General features: G+C 45.6%; 1 protein-coding gene across 1 annotated transcript in view; it reads right to left on the bottom strand.

Annotated features, from left to right (window-relative positions):
* ANAPC1 (anaphase promoting complex subunit 1) overlaps positions 1-18,079 on the bottom strand; it is a 239,017-nt gene that overhangs the window by 204,459 nt on the left and 16,479 nt on the right. Inside the window, exons 7-13 of the mRNA XM_082251927.1 lie at positions 17,449-17,594; positions 15,516-15,742; positions 14,476-14,676; positions 12,225-12,320; positions 7,444-7,534; positions 7,294-7,359; positions 7,038-7,178 (exon numbers count right to left, since the gene is read on the bottom strand). Of these exons, the coding sequence (XP_082108053.1) occupies positions 7,038-7,178; positions 7,294-7,359; positions 7,444-7,534; positions 12,225-12,320; positions 14,476-14,676; positions 15,516-15,742; positions 17,449-17,594 (968 nt within the window). The remainder of the gene's footprint in view (positions 1-7,037; positions 7,179-7,293; positions 7,360-7,443; positions 7,535-12,224; positions 12,321-14,475; positions 14,677-15,515; positions 15,743-17,448; positions 17,595-18,079) is intronic.

Genomic DNA, 18,079 nt, shown 5'->3' with positions numbered 1-18,079 from the left:
AAGACAAATAACCAGGGGATAAAAAACTTATCCCAACAGCCAGTGGTCCCCACAAGGGACCCTAGGGAATCGTCGCACTAAGAACCTTGCGGCCAAAGGAAGCATCCGCAGATGCCTGAACATCTACTTTGTAGAATTTTGTGAAAGTGTGCACGGTCGACCAAGTCGCCGCCTTACACACCTGGGCTACAGAAGCCCCATGACGACAGGCCCAAGACGTACTCAGAGATCTAGTAGAGTGCGCCTTCACAGGCACAGGGGGAACCTTCCCCTGCAAAGCATAGGCCTGTTCAATGGTCTGCCTGATCCATTTTGCGATGGTAGAGGCCGACGCCGCCATGCCCTTCCGAGGACCCTCTGGAAGAACAAACAAGGAATCCATCTTTCGAAAAGACTCAGTCGATTTAAGGTAAACCCTTATCGCCCGAACAACATCCAGAGAATGTAATCTCACCTCCTTTGGATGTTTAGGCTTCGCGCACAGCGAAGGCAAGACAATATCCTCATTAAGATGGAATTCCGAAACTCGTTTCGGAAGAAAAGAAGGATTAGATCGCAAGACCACCTTATCCAAATGAACAACCAGATACGGAGACTTGCAGGACAAAGCTGCCAGCTCCGACACTCTGCGAGCCGAAGTGATCGCCACCAAAAAGGCGACCTTTTTGGACAACATAGACAACGAGATCTCCCTGATCTGTTCAAAAGGAGCACGTTGCAACACAGACAGAACGAGATTCAAGTCCCAAGGGGGCAAAGGATCCCTCCTAGGAGGAACCAGATGCCGCACACCCTGAACAAAAGTGCCAACCAAGGAGTTGGAAGCCACGGGACGTTGAAACAGAACGGCCAGCGCAGACACCTGACCCTTTATCGTAGCCAGCGCCAAACGCTGATCGACACCCGTTTGAAGGAAGGACAGCACTCGGGAAACCGAGTACCTGCGGGGAGAAAATCCCCTGGACTCACACCAAGCAAAATAGGCCTTCCAAGTACGGTAATAAACCTTCCCCGAGGAAGACTTCCTCGCGTTGATCAAGATATGAACGACCTCTGGGGAGAGACCCTTCTCCCTCAGGACCTCGGTCTCAACAGCCAGGCCGTCAAGCCAGCGACTGTAAAGCAGGATGGTATATCGGTCCTTGAGACAGGAGATCGTCTCGAAGAGGCAGACGCCACGGGGCGTCGACCGCCAGATTCACAAGGTCTGCGTACCAGGACCGGCGAGGCCAGTCCGGTGCCACAAGAATCACCGTGCTGCGTTCCGAGTGTAACCTGCGAAGGAACCTGGACAGCAACTGAATCGGTGGAAACGCGTATATCAGCCCGTACTGATGCCACGGGGCCACTAACGCGTCCGACGCGTCTGCCCGAGGGTCGCGCGTCCTTGCCACGAACCTTCTCACCTTGTTGTTGAGACGAGACGCGAACAGGTCCACATCTGGAAGACCCCACTTCGCGCACAACATCTGGAAGACAGCCGGGTGGAGAGACCATTCCCCCTGATCCAGGGTCTGGCGACTCAGATAGTCCGCCTGCCAGTTCTCCACCCCCGGAATGTGAACCGCCGTCATCGCCGGGACATGAGCCTCGGCCCAAGACAGAATGTCGGCCACTTCTCGAGCCGCTCGGGCACTCCTGGTGCCCCCTTGGTGGTTGATGTAGGCCACCGCCGTGGCATTGTCCATCTGCACCCGAACCGGGCAGCCCTGCAGCCGGTCCGTCCAGCGATGAAGACAGAGATTTATCGCACGCAATTCCAGAATGTTGATCGGAAGGGAGGACTCCCCCTCCGACCAAGTCCCCTGGGCGGACAGAACGCCCAGAACACCACCCCAGCCCGACAGGTTGGCATCCGTGGTGATTACCGTCCACGAGATAGGACGAAACGACTTGCCCCCGGACACCATCGGGGACTGGAGCCACCACAGAAGGTCTCTTCTGGTGCGATGACTCAACGAGATTTGAAGATCCAGAGATTGAGGTCGCCCGTCCCACATGGACAGGACCTCCGCTTGGAGACCCCGCGTGTGAAACTGGGCAAAGGGAATCGCTTCGAAGGCCGAGACCATCAATCCCAGACATCTCATGCACGTCCGCAGAGACGAGTGCGGAACGTCCCTGAGGGACCTGACTTCCTCCTGAAGAGTTCTGAGTTTGTCTTCCGGCAGGAAGACCTTCGCCTGCACCGAGTTCAGAATCATTCCCAGGTAGGGAAGACGAACCGACGGACTCAGAGTCGACTTTGGAAAATTTACCGTCCAACCAAACTCCTGCAGAGTTTGCATCGTGACAGACAGGTCCTTCTCCAGACCCTGGCTGGTCGCAGACCGAACCAGAATGTCGTCCAGATACCCCAGGACAGAAATGCCCTGGGCCCTCAATAATGCCAGAACCGGTGCAAGCACCTTGGTGAAGACCCGCGGAGCCGAGGCGAGACCAAAAGGCAACGCCACGAACTGGTAGTGATCCTCCGCAATGGCAAATCGAAGGTACCTCTGGTGACCCTCGAAAATGGGGATGTGAAGATACGCATCCTTCAAATCGATGGAGGCCATGAATTCCCCCGGAACCAGGCAGCCACCACCGACCGCAGGGATTCCATGCGGAACTTGCGAACCCGCACAGAGCGGTTCAGAGCCTTCAAGTCCAGAATTGGACGAACCTTGCCCTCCTTTCTGGGCACGGTGAACAGATTGGAATAAAACCCCCGAAATCTGTCCCGATGAGGCACCGGAACTACCACTCCCTGAGCCCTCAGGTCCCGCACCGCCAGGTGCAGGTCCCGTAAACGCTCTGGAGACAGTTGAAGATTTGAGGGAAAAAATCTGCTCTTCGGCCGAGAGAGAAACTCGATCTTGTAACCAGATCGAACGATCTCCTGAACCCATCTGTCCCGCACGCGGGCCAACCAGGGCTGAAGAAAACCGAGCAAGCGTCCCCCCACCCCAAAACTGGGTGAGGGCGCCCCTTCAGGCCGCACTGTTATGGGCTGCGGATCCGGATTGACCGGACTTCTGTTTACCAGACCAGGGCTTCTTCTGAGAGCCTTGACCTTTGAACGGTTTGCCCTTGTAGTGCGACCGAAAGGCACGAAAGGACCCCTGAGGGGGCCGAAAATTAGCATGCTTCTTCCCAGAAGCCCCCTTAGCCTTGGGGAAATGGGGTAAGAGAGTGCTCTTACCTCCGGTGATCCCCTTAATCAACACATCCAAGGACTCCCCAAAAAGGCGAGACCCATCATAAGGCAGATTGGCTAAGGTCTTACGTGAAGACTGGTCCACCGACCAACATTTCAACCAAACCAGCCGGCGAGACAACACCGCCACGCTGTGCACACGTGCAGCCAACGGAACTAGGTCCAAGTCCGCATCACACAGATACATGACACCCTGGTGGATTTGATCCACCATATCCAGGGTCGCCGGCGAGGCCGAATCGGCCACTAGGACGCGCCTAAGCATCTGCGTCCAACTTGCGATCGCCTGGGCCGCCATGAGAGAAGCAAACAGAGCCTTAAGCATAGAACCCGTAACAGAATAAGTATGACGAGCAAGAGACTCCAATCTCCTATCCGTGGCATCACGGATCACAGGGGAATCCTCTGCAGGAATCGCAGTGGATTTGTTTAAAACCGCAATTGCGTGATCCACTGGGGGGGGCACACACCACCTTTCATCAGTGGAAGGCGAGAAAGGATAACGCAGCTTGAACCTACTTGGTACAGCAAAAGGTTTGCGCAGATTGCGCCATTGTTCCTTAACAGCGCGCTGAAAATCATCATTGCAGGGAAAAACCTGCGGCGTCCTGCGTTTTCTCTGCGTCCCATAAGCCGCCAAGGCAGCGGGGGGACACACTTCATCCTGCAAACGCAGCGTTTGTTTTATGGAAGCAATCAATTCATCCATGATTGCAAGCTCTTCAGGCGAGCCAGGGGGAGAATTATCAACCCCTTCAACTTCAGCCTCCACCTCGGACCCCCCTAGATCCAGGGAGGAGCGGGACCCCGATAAGGAGGCCCCCGCCATAACAACCCCATCACCTTCACCCTCAGAATCAGAGGAAAGAGCAACTCTGGGTCTTTTAGGAGATTGAGCAGCCACCAGCATCTGCACCTGAGCAGCAAGGCCAGCCACAATAGTGGCTAAATCCCCCCCTGGGGGGGAAACAGCGGTCCCCTGGCTTTCCACCAAGGCGGTAGGAAATTTGCCCTCCTGAGAATTCATTGCCCCTATAACAAATGCCGGATAATAAAGGGTTAACTGCCCCTTTAACACGCGCGGCGAGCGCAGCCCACCGCACCACACACAAGCACAATGAGACCCCCACAGGGACAATAAAACTGACACAGGCAATGGATAGGAAGGATATAACCTGAGGAGACCCTCGCCGCTGTTGCTGCCTCGATCGGTGTTCCTGGAGAAGAGGAAGTGATGCTGCCAGGGCGCTCTATGAAAGCCTATGGGAGGCTACAAGAAAATGGCCGCCATGCATGTAGAACATGCGGCCGGAGCGAGTGTAGGCAAAATGGCGCCGTTTGGCGCCGAAACCGCCGCTCCACAGTACAGTAATGCACACATGTCTGTATATAAAAAAACATGTCAGATCGCCGCAGCGATCGCTGTATAATGCCCAAACATGCCACAAAACATGCCCCACAGCACACAGCTTCTCACACTGACAAGGCTGACACACACAGTGTCACACAGCTTCCCCCCCCCCCCCCTTGCAGCCCACAGCATGCAGCCGAGAGATAGGGAGACAAACAGTGTGAATAGAGGCAGACTGACACCCCCCCAGACAGACAGGTCCCCACATAAATACACTTACCTCACAGTGGCGTGGGGGACCCGCACAGGCGAACAAGCCGCTGCACATGAGGCAGGGAGAGTCGCATACAAGACGCAGAGAATGGGAGTTAAGAAACCGCACAGCGTCCAGTGAGGTAGCCACCTCACCAATCATCCCTGCACCGAACAGGGATGGGTCGTTCACTGTGCCAGGAGCGTTACCTGGCTGAACGCTCGATGGCAGGCTGGGAAGCCACTGACCCACGACCTGCGACCAGGGGGATCAGCCCGAGACCCAGCCCGCATGATCCTCTTCATCCGAAGAACTAACTAAAGCGGACAAAAAGAACAGCTAAGTAAAGGTAGAGAGAAAACTCAAACAAAAAATCAAAAAAGAAGAAAGAGTCTGGGGCACAAAGCCCCAGCACAGAGAGAGCCAGCCACTCCTGACAAGCTAGACATTAAAACTGAGATATGGTTGCAGGAAGTAGGAGGGTATTGACTGAGGGGACCACCCCTTGAGGGTGGGATATGTTAAAAGCTTTAATGTTAACATATTCTGTTGCCTAGCTACTCCTTCGGAGCAAAGTCTAATACCCCATATGTGACGAATATGAAGAGGCGGCGACTGTCGGAGGACGTAAGAGAAACTGAATTTTTGTAAAATCTTACCTGTAAAATTCCTTTCTCTGAGTCCTCCGACAGTCGCCGCCTCTTCATATTCGTCGGCTAGCTACTCCTACGGAGAAAGGTCAATTACCCCATTGTGACGAATATGAAGAGGCGACGACTGTCGGAGGACGTAAGAGAAATGCTGTTTGCACTTCCTTTAAAGAATATTTCCCACACTTCCTGTCCTGAGATCCCAAATGAAGAATGCGGCAGTAAAAACTGGGCCGTTTCAAAATATTCCACATACTATCCAAAGATAAACAGTTTTGAAACACCAAACCCATTTGGACCTAAAACATAACTTTTATTTCATTTTTATTAAAAACATATGTGAAAATACGCCATGTGTTTTATTTAGTCCTTTTAAAACAGCACATTAGCTTCATTAAAATAAAAATCTGTACAACATAAAAACTATATAGCTCCAACTCCTCACTATTAACTGGATAAAAGGGTTCACCTTTGGTCCGCCTAGCTTCGCTTTAACTCTGTAAGTTTATGTCTATATTTCAGTGGGGAACAGTCACATAGTATATTTTTCCTATTGGAGACTGTTAACAACAAAGCCTCAATAGCAATGCTCTGTGGGTAAACATATCTTCCCTGCTAAGTTGATGTCTCTGCAAATACAATACTGTCTAAAAACAGCTTGCGCCACAGAGAGATTGCTTTCATATGAGGTAAGTGTGGTTAGATGTCTCCCAGTAAGAGATTTAAACGTTTAGTCTCACCTCATATGCTCCCATTCTCCCCCCTAATTTTAGTTTTTTATATTTTAAAAAATGCCCAGAAGTGACAAGAATAAAAACAAAACAAAAAGACCCAACATATTTCGCCCTCCTAAAAAGAGGCTTTATCAGGCGGATAATAATTGTAGAAGGAAAAAATAGAGCAACGAGATGCCACATGGCAAAATTGCTGTTTTGCAAAAAAAAACATTTTGCCACACACTATGTGACTGGATCCCACTAAAATATTGACACATATACACATAAGCACTGCTGACCGGAAGTATACCCTTTTATTCAGTTATTAGTGAGGAGTTAGAGTGATATACAGTTTTGTTTTTGCCCTCTCTTCTCTACATCCATTCAAAGTTCTCAATTTTAAAGCTTGTATTAGAGTTCATAAAAAAAGGGGACGGAAAGCTGAAGTAACACTCTGCAGAGCTCTGAGAGCTAATTGGAGTAAAGGTTCACCCCCCCTTCACACAGCACACAGGAAAAGACCTGAAGCTGTCAATCACCTGGAGGTCCTTTTCCGTCACCATTTTTCTCTTGGTGTCAGGAAAATTTGTCAGAAGGAATTCATGCTGATAGCAGATAAATGAAGCAGAGACAAGTACACACTACAGAGGGACAGGTTTTGTTCATATTTCAAGTCTGAGGTTTACAACCACTTTAAGTTAGTTCCCACAATAGGGCCAATATTAGTGCAGGCAATATGGGTGTGGTTTTGTGATAAACAGTTGACTAACCATTCATTATAAGATGAAAAAATAAATCAGACAGGAAACCAACTTAGCATAGCTCATGCAATACACATTACATATATCTTAAAATAGAAGCAGAATACCATTTCATCCATAGGGACCAAATGCTTGTTCAGTGGCTTCGTAGGGGTGCTAACACTTTCCAGTGGGGTACTTGGGCGAGGCATTGGATTAGACATGGAAAGTGATGGGGCAGCCAGTCCTTGGATGAAAATCTTTCCAACCTGCAGTATAAAATGATGAATGTGAGTATACATCTCAATGTCATTTTTAAATATGAAGTGTAAAGACCCATGACTGATGAGTATTTGAAAAAAAAAAAAATATATGAACACTTACCCTAACCACCCCTGTGTATAAAACCAAGTTCCCATTGTTCTCAAGTATCACCATGGTGTCAATGCTCTGAAAAAAAAATACAGAATGAAGCAGAAATTTATGACAGCTAATCTAAAATGTCTTTATTAGCAGAAAAGCAGCTGAAATTACCTGCACTGGCGCAGCATCCTTTGCAAAGATATTACTAACAGAGCCAAAGATTAGCTGTGATTTATCGTTGCTTTCTTCAAACTTTACCATACTGAGAAGAAAAGAAATATTGTAGGCAATTCAGTTATTTAAATATATAAAAACCCATCTTCCCAGCAGCGATTATGAAAGAGGCAAAACTAAAATATAGAAATCAGCAAATAATTTAAAGGGTATGTAAAACATCCATGTGAATTACCCAAATCGTGGCTTTGACAATGCTGTCTGTTCGGCATTGGACGAGCCCCTGAGAGTTTTAACACATTATATAGTTGTTCAGCATCATGCTTATAAAGATGCCACAAAAGTCACAAAGGCCCGTACACACGATCAGAAATGATAATCTGATCATTTGTACACATCTGATCATTAGTAATTTAATCAGTACAGTTTACGTCTGAAAATACAATACCAATACAACACTAAACATTACATCACTTCTGAATTTTTATTCGGGTGTATGAGGACTTTTGCACTTTAGTAACCTCTTCATTTTCGATATAGAGCCTAGCATGCAAAAAAAAAAAAACGGATGATCTTATCATGTGTACTAGGTTTTACACCTGGAAGTAAAGAAATGTAACTTCTGTATTATAGACATTATTTCTTACTGTCGAAAACTGTGATACAGTCTTCTGCAGAAAATGGTTCTACAGTAGCATTGAAAAAAAAAAAAAAAAAAGTGTTGATCCAAGGATTTATCAGACTGCCTTTAGGGGATCAACGTATAAAAAGAAAAAAATGCACAATGGTGGGAGGTGTTGAGCTTTATGCTGGCATAGCATATGTTAGGTACACTATAAAAGCACACCGATGTGAGAGGTCCATTATTATTATTTTTCAAATAGGAGTATAGTTTTTAATTTGCTATTCAAAGCTGAACTCAAAGAAAAAACGAAAACAGAACTAAACTGGAAAAAAAAACTGCGAGCAGGCATGTTCTTTATTGCAGGAGAGGCCTGCAATGCCTCCTATTTAATAAAACAAATGTACCTGCCTGTTTGCAATTTTCTTTAGAATGCATACTGAGCTGCGCATGCACAGCTCAGCCTACATTTACAGCATATATTGGTGCTGGAAAGAATGAACTCCAGTGCGAATGAGCGGTTTAGTTTTATCATTCTTGCTCAACCAATCTAGATAGTGGAAGATCCTGAAACCAGTAGAAGGCTGTCCCCATCTTCTCACTCTGCTTTCCCTTTCTGTCAACAAGTTTCTTGTCATGACTGCAGCGGAGCTAGACTGGCCCCTAGTGTTGACCCTCCTTTTCCTGGTTTAAGTGCTGCTACAGTAGACTGGTATCAAAAAACAATTGTAAAACTTCCATTAGTTGTATTTAAAAAATCTCTGTATACCCTAAAACAGCGCCAATACCATCAATAAAAGTGCCTAATCCTGTAACTGCAGCCTCTTAACTTCTGGCCTAAGCCAAAAAAATGTAATTCATATACTGAAAAAGAGAAGGCGCTGTTACACACTATCAGCCAGGACTATATATCCCTACCCTCAAAGGATGGGTGTAGTGAAGGGTCTAAACCATAAAACGAAATTGGACTAATAAATTCTAATATTTGTATAAAATTGTATAAAAAATGTATATAAAACTCTTGCAACAATAGTATTATCTGTACTATGGTCCTGCACATTTACCCACAAGTGCATATGCATATATATCCGTGACAAAATAGCATCAACACAAACCCAGGGGCGGATCCGGGGGGGGGGGGGGATTGTTCCCCCTGAGAAAATATTAGAGACTCTCTCCCTCCTGCTCTGGGATGGCGGGTCGGTAAACCCAGATTGCGGGTTCCCGACCCACCATCCCCGAGCATCACTATAAATAGCAGAGCTGGCACTAGAGGAAGCAGAGCGATGTTTCCTGTCACAGGCGGAGTGATATCAAATGCATTCCGCCTCCGCCTGTGAGAGGAGCCGGAGCTATAAAGGAAGCATCGGCTCTGCTTCCTCCAGCACTGCTCCTGCCATGCTGATCATGCTCAGGAATGGTGGGTTGGGAACTCACCAACAGTACCCGGCAGCAATACCAGGCAGCGGTAACATCCAGCAATACCCGGCAGCGGTAACATCCAGCAATACCCGGCAGCGGTAACATCCAGCAATACCCGGCAGCGGTAACATCCAGCAATACCCGGCAGCGGTAACATCCAGCAATACCCGGCAGCGGTAACATCCAGCAATACCCGGCAGCGGTAACATCCAGCAATACCCGGCAGCGGTAACATCCAGCAATACCCGGCAGCGGTAACATCCAGCAATACCCGGCAGCGGTAACATCCAGCAATACCCGGCAGCGGTAACATCCAGCAATACCCGGCAGAAGTAACATCCAACAATACTCTACAGCAGTAACATCAAACAATACCCTCCAGCAGTATCATCAAGCAATACCCGCCAGCAGTAACAGCCAGCAATACCCGGTAGCAGTAACATCCAGCAATATCTGCCAGCAGTAACAGCCAGCAGTACCTACCAGCAGTACCCGCCAGCAGTACCCACCAGTAGTACCCACCAGTAACAGCTAGCAGTAACCACCAGTACCAGCCAGCAATATCCACCAACAGTACCAGCCAGTAGTACCCACCAGCACCAGCCAGCAGTACCCGCCAGCAGAACCCACTAGCAGTACCAGCTAGCAGTACCCACCAGCTAGCAGTATCCACCAGCAGTACCAGCAAGCAGAACCCACTAGCAGTTCCAGCCAGCAGAACCCACCAGCAGTACCAGCCAGCAGAACCCACCAGCAGTACCAGCCAGCAGAACCCACCAGCAGTACCAGCCAGCAGAACCTACCAGCAGAACCCACCAGCAGTACCAGCCAAGTAGGACAGCCAGCAGCAGCCATCAGCCATACCCGCCTTTGGGACCGCAGCAGCCAGCGATACCTGCAGTAATCCTAAGGAAGAATTGAAGATTGAGGTCAGTTGAGGTGCAGGTAAACTACATCCGTGTGAAAGTAGCCTCAGGCACCCCCTTTCACACAATCGGTCTAATCAGGTTAGCCTGTCTGTTTTTCATGTGGACACAATTTTACCCTCCATTCACCTCTATAGTGGCAGATGTAAACGGATTGTGTCCATTTACACCCGCCTATCCCCAATCCAATCCACTTAAAAAACAGAAGGGGATCCGTCTGTCTGGGCAGATCGGAGGGCCCATAGAGTAGATAGGGCTTTGTCCGTGTCTGCTCTGCATATGATGAGTGGACATGGACCTGTCATCTGCCCTCTCCGCTCATTGTGGCCCGTGACTGGTTACCAAGGTGCTAAAGTGTTCCTCTCTCCTCAAAAGATTGGCCTCCCCTGCTGTAGGAGCATGAGTCCCGGATGGAGAGGTGCGTTGTAGCAGCCTTCCCCCTTCGTTTTGCCATGGTGTGTGGTAGAGGGAAGGAGTCCCATATAGAGCTACAGTATAGCGCATCAGGAGACCACCATCACGAGACCCGCGGGGAAAGCATAAAGATCTCCTGTGAAGTTGATAAGTGTTAAGACCGCAGCCACTGTCGCGGCTGGCCTTAACATTTTAATTACTGTGGTTGGCAGGTCTCACTATACTTCCCTACCTCTTCCGCACTGAGAGGAAGTGGCATTGTTTTAAACGTGTCACTATTTTAAACAAGGTTATGACTGTATGATACGTTAAAAACTGTTCTGTAAGCAACACCCTATTTTTTGGCAGTGCCCCTCCCGAGACTAGACTCTGGATCCGCCCCTGCACAAACCGTGCAGTTTTAACACAATTCCACATGTGTGACTCTACGTAAAGGAATATTCTTATGTGCCCATTTTAAAATAATAGTTCAACATATAATTAGCAATGACAAAAGTGAATGTCCAGTGAGTGTGATATCTATGAAATAGATTAGTGCTCCAGACCGATTATAAAAAATCCAGAGAATTTTGACATATCAAAAAAAGTATAAAAAAAATGAATAAAGTCCATATATCCTTATAAATATGAATTTCCGTGCTTGCTGTAAATACTCCTAGTGCTCCACCACATGCCAATGAAAACTAAATTCACTCACCAAAGCCCCCAGGGACCATTAGGCGTTTATTAGTCCAATTTTGTTTTATGGTTTAGACCATCCACTACACCCATCCTTTGAGGGGAGGGAAATATATTCCAGGCTGATAGTGTGTAACAGCGCCTTCTCCTTTTCAGTATATGGATTTACAAACACGTATAACGATACAAGTACATTCGTAACTGCATTTTTCTATTATATTTACTTAAAGTTCAGCTACAAAGGAAGAGTTTGGGGTTATAATAAAACAAACACACATACTCTCAACTCTATCCTACAGAATCAGTGTGATGCTGCAGCTGTTCCTTGTTGGTTCTAAGACTGAGAACTGAGTGATCACATGACTACCGATTGCTCAGTTCTTGGTCTTCTGCAAGCAGAGTTAAAGGGCTGTCAGACACTGCTCTCCGCTCTGCCACTCTAACGCTAATTTCCAAGCCGGGCTGCAGAGGGGACAGGCGCAACTTACATTGGCTCTCAGCTGGAGCCAGCTGTCAATCAAGCAGCTGGGAAGATCCCAATAATATGGTTGGGATCCTTCCAGAGCCTGGAGTGGCTCTGTGATGTCAACTGACTGATGTCACAGGAGTGCGCAAAACTAAGTGACGCAGAGGAGGAGTATGACTAAATAAAAAGCTTTGGCCCCACTTCTCTTTTTTTATATTCAAGCTCTCTGGAATGCATAAGAAATCCTTACCGCAGTTGGTGCTGGGATTCTATAAGAAAACACAGAAACTTCTGTCCACACAGGTCAGTGGTGATAAATACTTTAGTGGCTTGTGAGTTCTTTTCCCTGTGAATGTGAAAACGGGAGAATATTAGTATCCGCAGTAATAAGCCAGGCATGGGCATATGTAAGCATGGCCGCCAAATAATAAAGTATATAGATCTGGATAAGCCAGCCCCCATTGTGTCCAGGGTCTATGTAAAATCTGTTTACTAAATCTGGCCGGGTGGGATTGCCAAAGGAATTCATTTATATGGGAGTCTAATTGCCTAAATAATTACTTTGGAATCCATATAGAACATCTCAAAATATAAAAGTATAACGGAGAGAATTTTCATCTTAATAAGGTTGATTTTGCCTATAAGAGAAAGCGGCAAATGGGACCAGGCCTTCCATCTTTGCTTACTTCATTGTAATGCTGGAAGCAAGTTCAGTTTACAGAAATGTTTAACATTGGAGGAGATATCGATACCCAGACAACGAATACTGGTTGCCCACTGCAGAGGCAGGGTATCAAAGCAGGAGAATATTGGAGTCCTTTGGCCTCATTCATCAATGTTTTTCAGAGCAAATTGGCCCTAGACAGAGCATGCTGCAAAGTAGTAAGTAGATTTTTTCCATACTACAAAAAGATTGTGATTGCAACTTGAGACATTTCTTCCATCAAAAGTGATAAACAAGGTTGAGTTTGAGATCCACCTTGACTGTGTTTGGCTTGACCTAACTTCAGATCTACTTTTATATTGAGTGCACACATGCTAAGTAATGTGCAGGGTAACACTTGCAGGTATTTTTTACCTCACAAAGATTGCAGTACTTCCTCTGATAATGCATGCATTTGCTTTTCTCTCCACTGTGGCCATTAAGGCTCCGTTCACATGTCAGCGTATGGATCGCGGGCAGAACCGCCGCGGTTCCGCCCGCGATCCGGAGATTATTGCAAATCGCGGGACGCCTGTGCGTTGCCTGTTGATTTGCAATAGCCCCCCAAACGCTGAGCGGTGTTGCCGTGATTTCCGCCTGCCGAATCGCGGTAACATTGCGCAAAAAAAATTGCGGGACGCAATACGCTCCAAAGAAGCTCTTGTACTTTTTTGGGCGTAATGCGTCCCGCGGTTTTTTTTTTTGCGCGATGTTACCGCGATTCGGCAGGCGGAAATCGCGGCAACATCGCTCAGCGCTTGGGGGGCTATTGCAAATCAACGGGCAACGCACAGGCGTCCCGCGATTTGCAATAATCTCCGGATCGCGGGCGGAACCGTGGCGGTTCTGCCCGCGATCCATACGCTGACATGTGAACGGAGCCTTAACCTTACTACAAAAGTTAAAATGTTGCAGTCTGATCACTGGGGAGAGGAGGTTTTAGTGATGCTGATGACATCGTCTCAGCCTAGACAAAGCTAGACTGGAGTTACAGGATTGCTTTTAATGATAAAAGTTAAAGAAATGTTGTAAAAATATAATGTTGCTAAATTTAGTCACATATAGGGTATTTATCTATTTTTTATTACATTCTTGCATAAGAATGTAAACATTTGTTTCTTTAGTTTACACCAGCAAGTAGATGGTGCTCTAAGGTCTGCTGATTGCAATTTTTATGCATATCTTATAGGGATTGTGATGGAATTTTTCTTTTTCTTAATAAACAAACATACATACCTGCTGTGCGCAGCGGTTTTGCACAAAGCAGCCCCAATCCTCCTCGGGTCCCCACCGATGCTCTAGGCTCCTCCTCTTTGTCGTGTGCCATCATGTTCATTGACACACACAGTGCGGCTCAGCCCTGCCCCTGCTCCCTCATCACTGGGGGAGGCTAAAGCTGGGTACACACAAACAGTTTTTATTTTGTTGAACCAGCAGGTCGAATGAAAAAAAAAAAAAAACCTCAAAAACAATGGTGTGTGATGCAGGGATCTCTTTCGCTGTGACAGAATGAAAGTCTGATAATTCCTGCTAAACCAGATCATTTTCGGCCCATGTGTACCCGACACTCCCTGCTCCCAATTCATACAGCTCTAGATGGAATCTCAATTTGGAAGAACAAATCCACAAGCCAGCAGTTAATGCCAGTATGTCTTATTAGAAATGCCAGAGTGCTTAGAGAACAAATGAAAGACAGTATTAGTTGTAGTACTTTATTTCTAAAATAAACATTTTTTTTTACAAATAATAAATATGTTATATATCTATTAAGACAACCAGATTCTCTGCACATCGTTACCTTGTAATAGTCTCTGTCCACAGATGGTCAAGGCAGAGCTCAGGGACAATGGGTTCGGTTTCTGGAGTGAAGAAATCACTGGAAGTACTGTTTGGGGAATGAGATACTCCTAACCGCTTTGGTGAAGGGGTGTAATTGGAGAAATTAAACCTCTGCACACCGGAAAAGGATTGCACACCTAAAGCCGGGGAATGGGAGCGGCTGTAAGGAAGAGGAGAGAAAAAAAAAAAAATTTTACCAGGTTATTGTGTCAGCCCTTAAAAGAAAAAAGGCAACCACTCAAATCAATTTAAGCTACAGATTATTATTTATATAATGTAGATTTTTGATTTTTCTAGTAAGATACAGTCTCTTTAAAGAAGAATTCCTGGTATGGATATTTACTACATAGGTTACATTGTCCAGCTTGAACCAATGTAACTATGCATATACCATAGATGGAAATCCCTGCAGAAGACCGTTTTACTCCAGTGATCTATAATTGCTTCTGGGTCCCACTCTGAGAGGCTGCTCGGCTGCACTGTGAACACAGGAGGTCGGATGCTTAGCACAGGCACCATTCAGAGAATGCTTTGCGTTTTCTGAAGGAATGCAAAGTGTTTCCTGATTGGATGAGGTGGAAAGGCGGGCTGGTGATGTCACGCTTTCCATCTCATCCAATCAGAGAATGTTTTGCAATAACTGAGAAAATGCAAAGCATTCTCTGAATGCACCAGTGCCGAGCATCCAACCACCATAATTCAGAATGCAGCAGGGCAGCCAGTTGGCTCGGACCTGGAAGCAAGTAAATATCATTGCAGCAGTAGTGTCTACATTTAAAATATATATGAGGAGGCACTTGTAAACAGACAGGTAAAATAATGTAATAAGTACATTTCGGTCTGCTCCATGGAAGAAGAAAGGGTCATCACAGCCCTGTAGTCAACATGACATGTTGAAACACTCAAAAACTATTAGAGCAAACATATTTTAACTTTCTTTTTTTTGCCCTGCAAAAACAAAACAAAAGACCAATGCAATGTATTATTTTGGTTCTTTACCTCAGAGCAGCCATGTTGGAAATAGAAGGAGAATGGGAACGAGAATGGATGCTGGGGGAGGACACTGAACGGCTTTGGCTGTGGATTGATGAATAGTTCTGAAAAGGTGAAGCCGTTGGTGACTCTCCTTTAGAAACACTGTGTAGGTGAGCTGTCAGAGAGCTGTTCATTATTCCATGTTGTGGTGTGCCCAGTTGATCTGGATATTTTAAGACTGCATTCTGTTCCTGTATATCAACAACACACAGTGATCCACTTGCTACTGTAACACGCCCAAAACTTCAAACTGATATGCTTGACACATAAATGTGAAATGTTGTATTAGGAAAAACCTACTGCTCCATCTCAGTTAATGACAAGTTTTTCTAAATAATCAATCCAGAGGGGTTTGTAACACTTTTCAGCAGCTTGTCACACATGCCTTTAGCTGACAATCAAAAAAAGCCAAAAGTTTAAAGTAGAATTAAAGGCAAAACTTTTTTTTCCATTTTGGATAGAATAAGGGAGGATTATAACCCCTGTCACGTTTTCTTTTGCCATCTGTGTCCCATTGGGGAGATTTCCCTTCATGTCCTGTCCCATAGCCAAAACAGGCAGTAAGAGAAAACCCCTCCAAAGTGAGGGAATACCTGGTTGTCATCAGAGCTATTGTCCTCATTGGAAAATTTCCCCTCTATTACTGTTGTGGGGACAAACCAAAACTTGGGGTTCTCCTTTACCTTCATTTTCAATGATAATTGTAAACATGACAAACTGAGAGGGTGAATCTGGGCATGGGCAAAGACAGCAATAAAAACCTGACAGGTGTTCTAAACCCTCTCCAGTTTGTCCAAAAAAAGAAAAAAAGTTATTTAAAGCAAGCATATATTCTGGAGTTGCCACTGCCTTCAAGATTTTTGGGAATTAGTAAAACTGATTGATTTAAACCTTGGGTAAGGCCCATCAGCATTCTTACTTCCCAATAAAGAAGAAATAAATAAATACACTCCCTTCTAAAACATCTATTTGATGCAAGAGGGAAATTTTGCAAATATAGGACCTTACCTTATTGTTACATATCCTAAATGAAATTTTCAGGAAGACCTGGTTCCACTGGATGGATCAATACAGCTCATTACTACTAAATGCCATGTAAAGAAACTGGGGACCCTGCCACGTTTCCTCAAAAAACAGTGTATACTAGGTCTCAAAAACTGTACCTCAATTATAGTGATCAACCATTTACCCAATTTGAAAAGGTTGATAACCATTTTGATCGATCCCAGTGTCAAGATCAGCCCATCACTCTGTTCAGCCTCTGGGAGTGAAAAAAAAAAATACCCAGTACTTACGAGTATAAAAGGTACACTAACTACCCTTCGTCACTTCTGACAACAGTGCTGTCACATAGAGTTGGGGAGAGAGTTATCAACCCTGTGCAGGCTCAGGCAAGAGCAACTTTGAATTTATACAGGGCGTTCTGTCTGCACAAGAGCAGCGAGGGAGAAAATCTACTGTCCCAGGAGGCTTCAGGGCCATTCAGAAAACGCAGCTCGACTTGCGTATGCTCAGTGGAAAGCCAGATGTACAACACCAGGATGTCACAGCCGGCTTCCCACTTCCAATATGGCGGCACTGGAAACCTGAAGATCGGTAAAGAACCTACCTGGGTGGAGACAGCGCCGGATTCATGGACTGGTGAATATTTATTAGAAGACAGCAGCTACAGTATTTGAAGCTGCTGGCTTTAACATTTTTTAATAAGACTGAAGATCCTCTTGAATTTACTGTTCTGACTCAGTCAGCTGTGTACACAATTCAAACTTCAATACACATACATTATATATATATATATATATATATATATATATATATATATATATATATATATATATATATATATATATATATATATATACATACATACACACACACACAATTTTAGTCTCCTTACTTCTGATTTGACTTTACGTAGGGCCCATACTGTATGTGCACCCTGCACTGTATCGTAGGTCATCACAATGGATGGGTCAGCGTTGGAGAAAACAATCCTTAGTGTGTTATCAGAAACATACTGCACACGAGAGCTGGCAAATATACCTGTAATAAAGGTAAAAGTTAAAAGGTATTGTGTAGTATCTGCAATGTTTGTGAAATACAAAACAGCTTGATAAAAGTCAATTAAATTTTTGCTACAAAAAAAAACCTTGCTCCTATGTGCAGTCTTCACTCCCTGAGAGAGATTATTGCTGAACGGAACTTAATGTTTGCTCCCTCTAGTGGCTAGTATACAAATCAATATATTTAATACAATAACAAAAATATGAAAGAGCAAGCATATTCACTACTTTATTAAAGATACACACTGCTATTACGAGGGTTTGTTGAAACACATTGAGATTGTAAACGGCATTGAAAGGCAGTAGATGATCACCTACACAGCAAACTTCCAAGAGGAGAAAGCAGACACGGGGCCATAGCAATAAATGTGATGGTTACAATGCACAAAACCACACTATCCCCTTTTTGCTCCTACTCTCTTTTTTATATATTTATTTTATGCCAAGCATAGATAAAAGCTGAAA

This window comes from Pelophylax lessonae (genome assembly GCF_965119305.1).
Source record: "Pelophylax lessonae genome assembly, chromosome: 3".
Lineage (NCBI taxonomy): Eukaryota > Metazoa > Chordata > Amphibia > Anura > Ranidae > Pelophylax > Pelophylax lessonae.
This window is presented reverse-complemented; position numbering and strand designations above follow the sequence as displayed.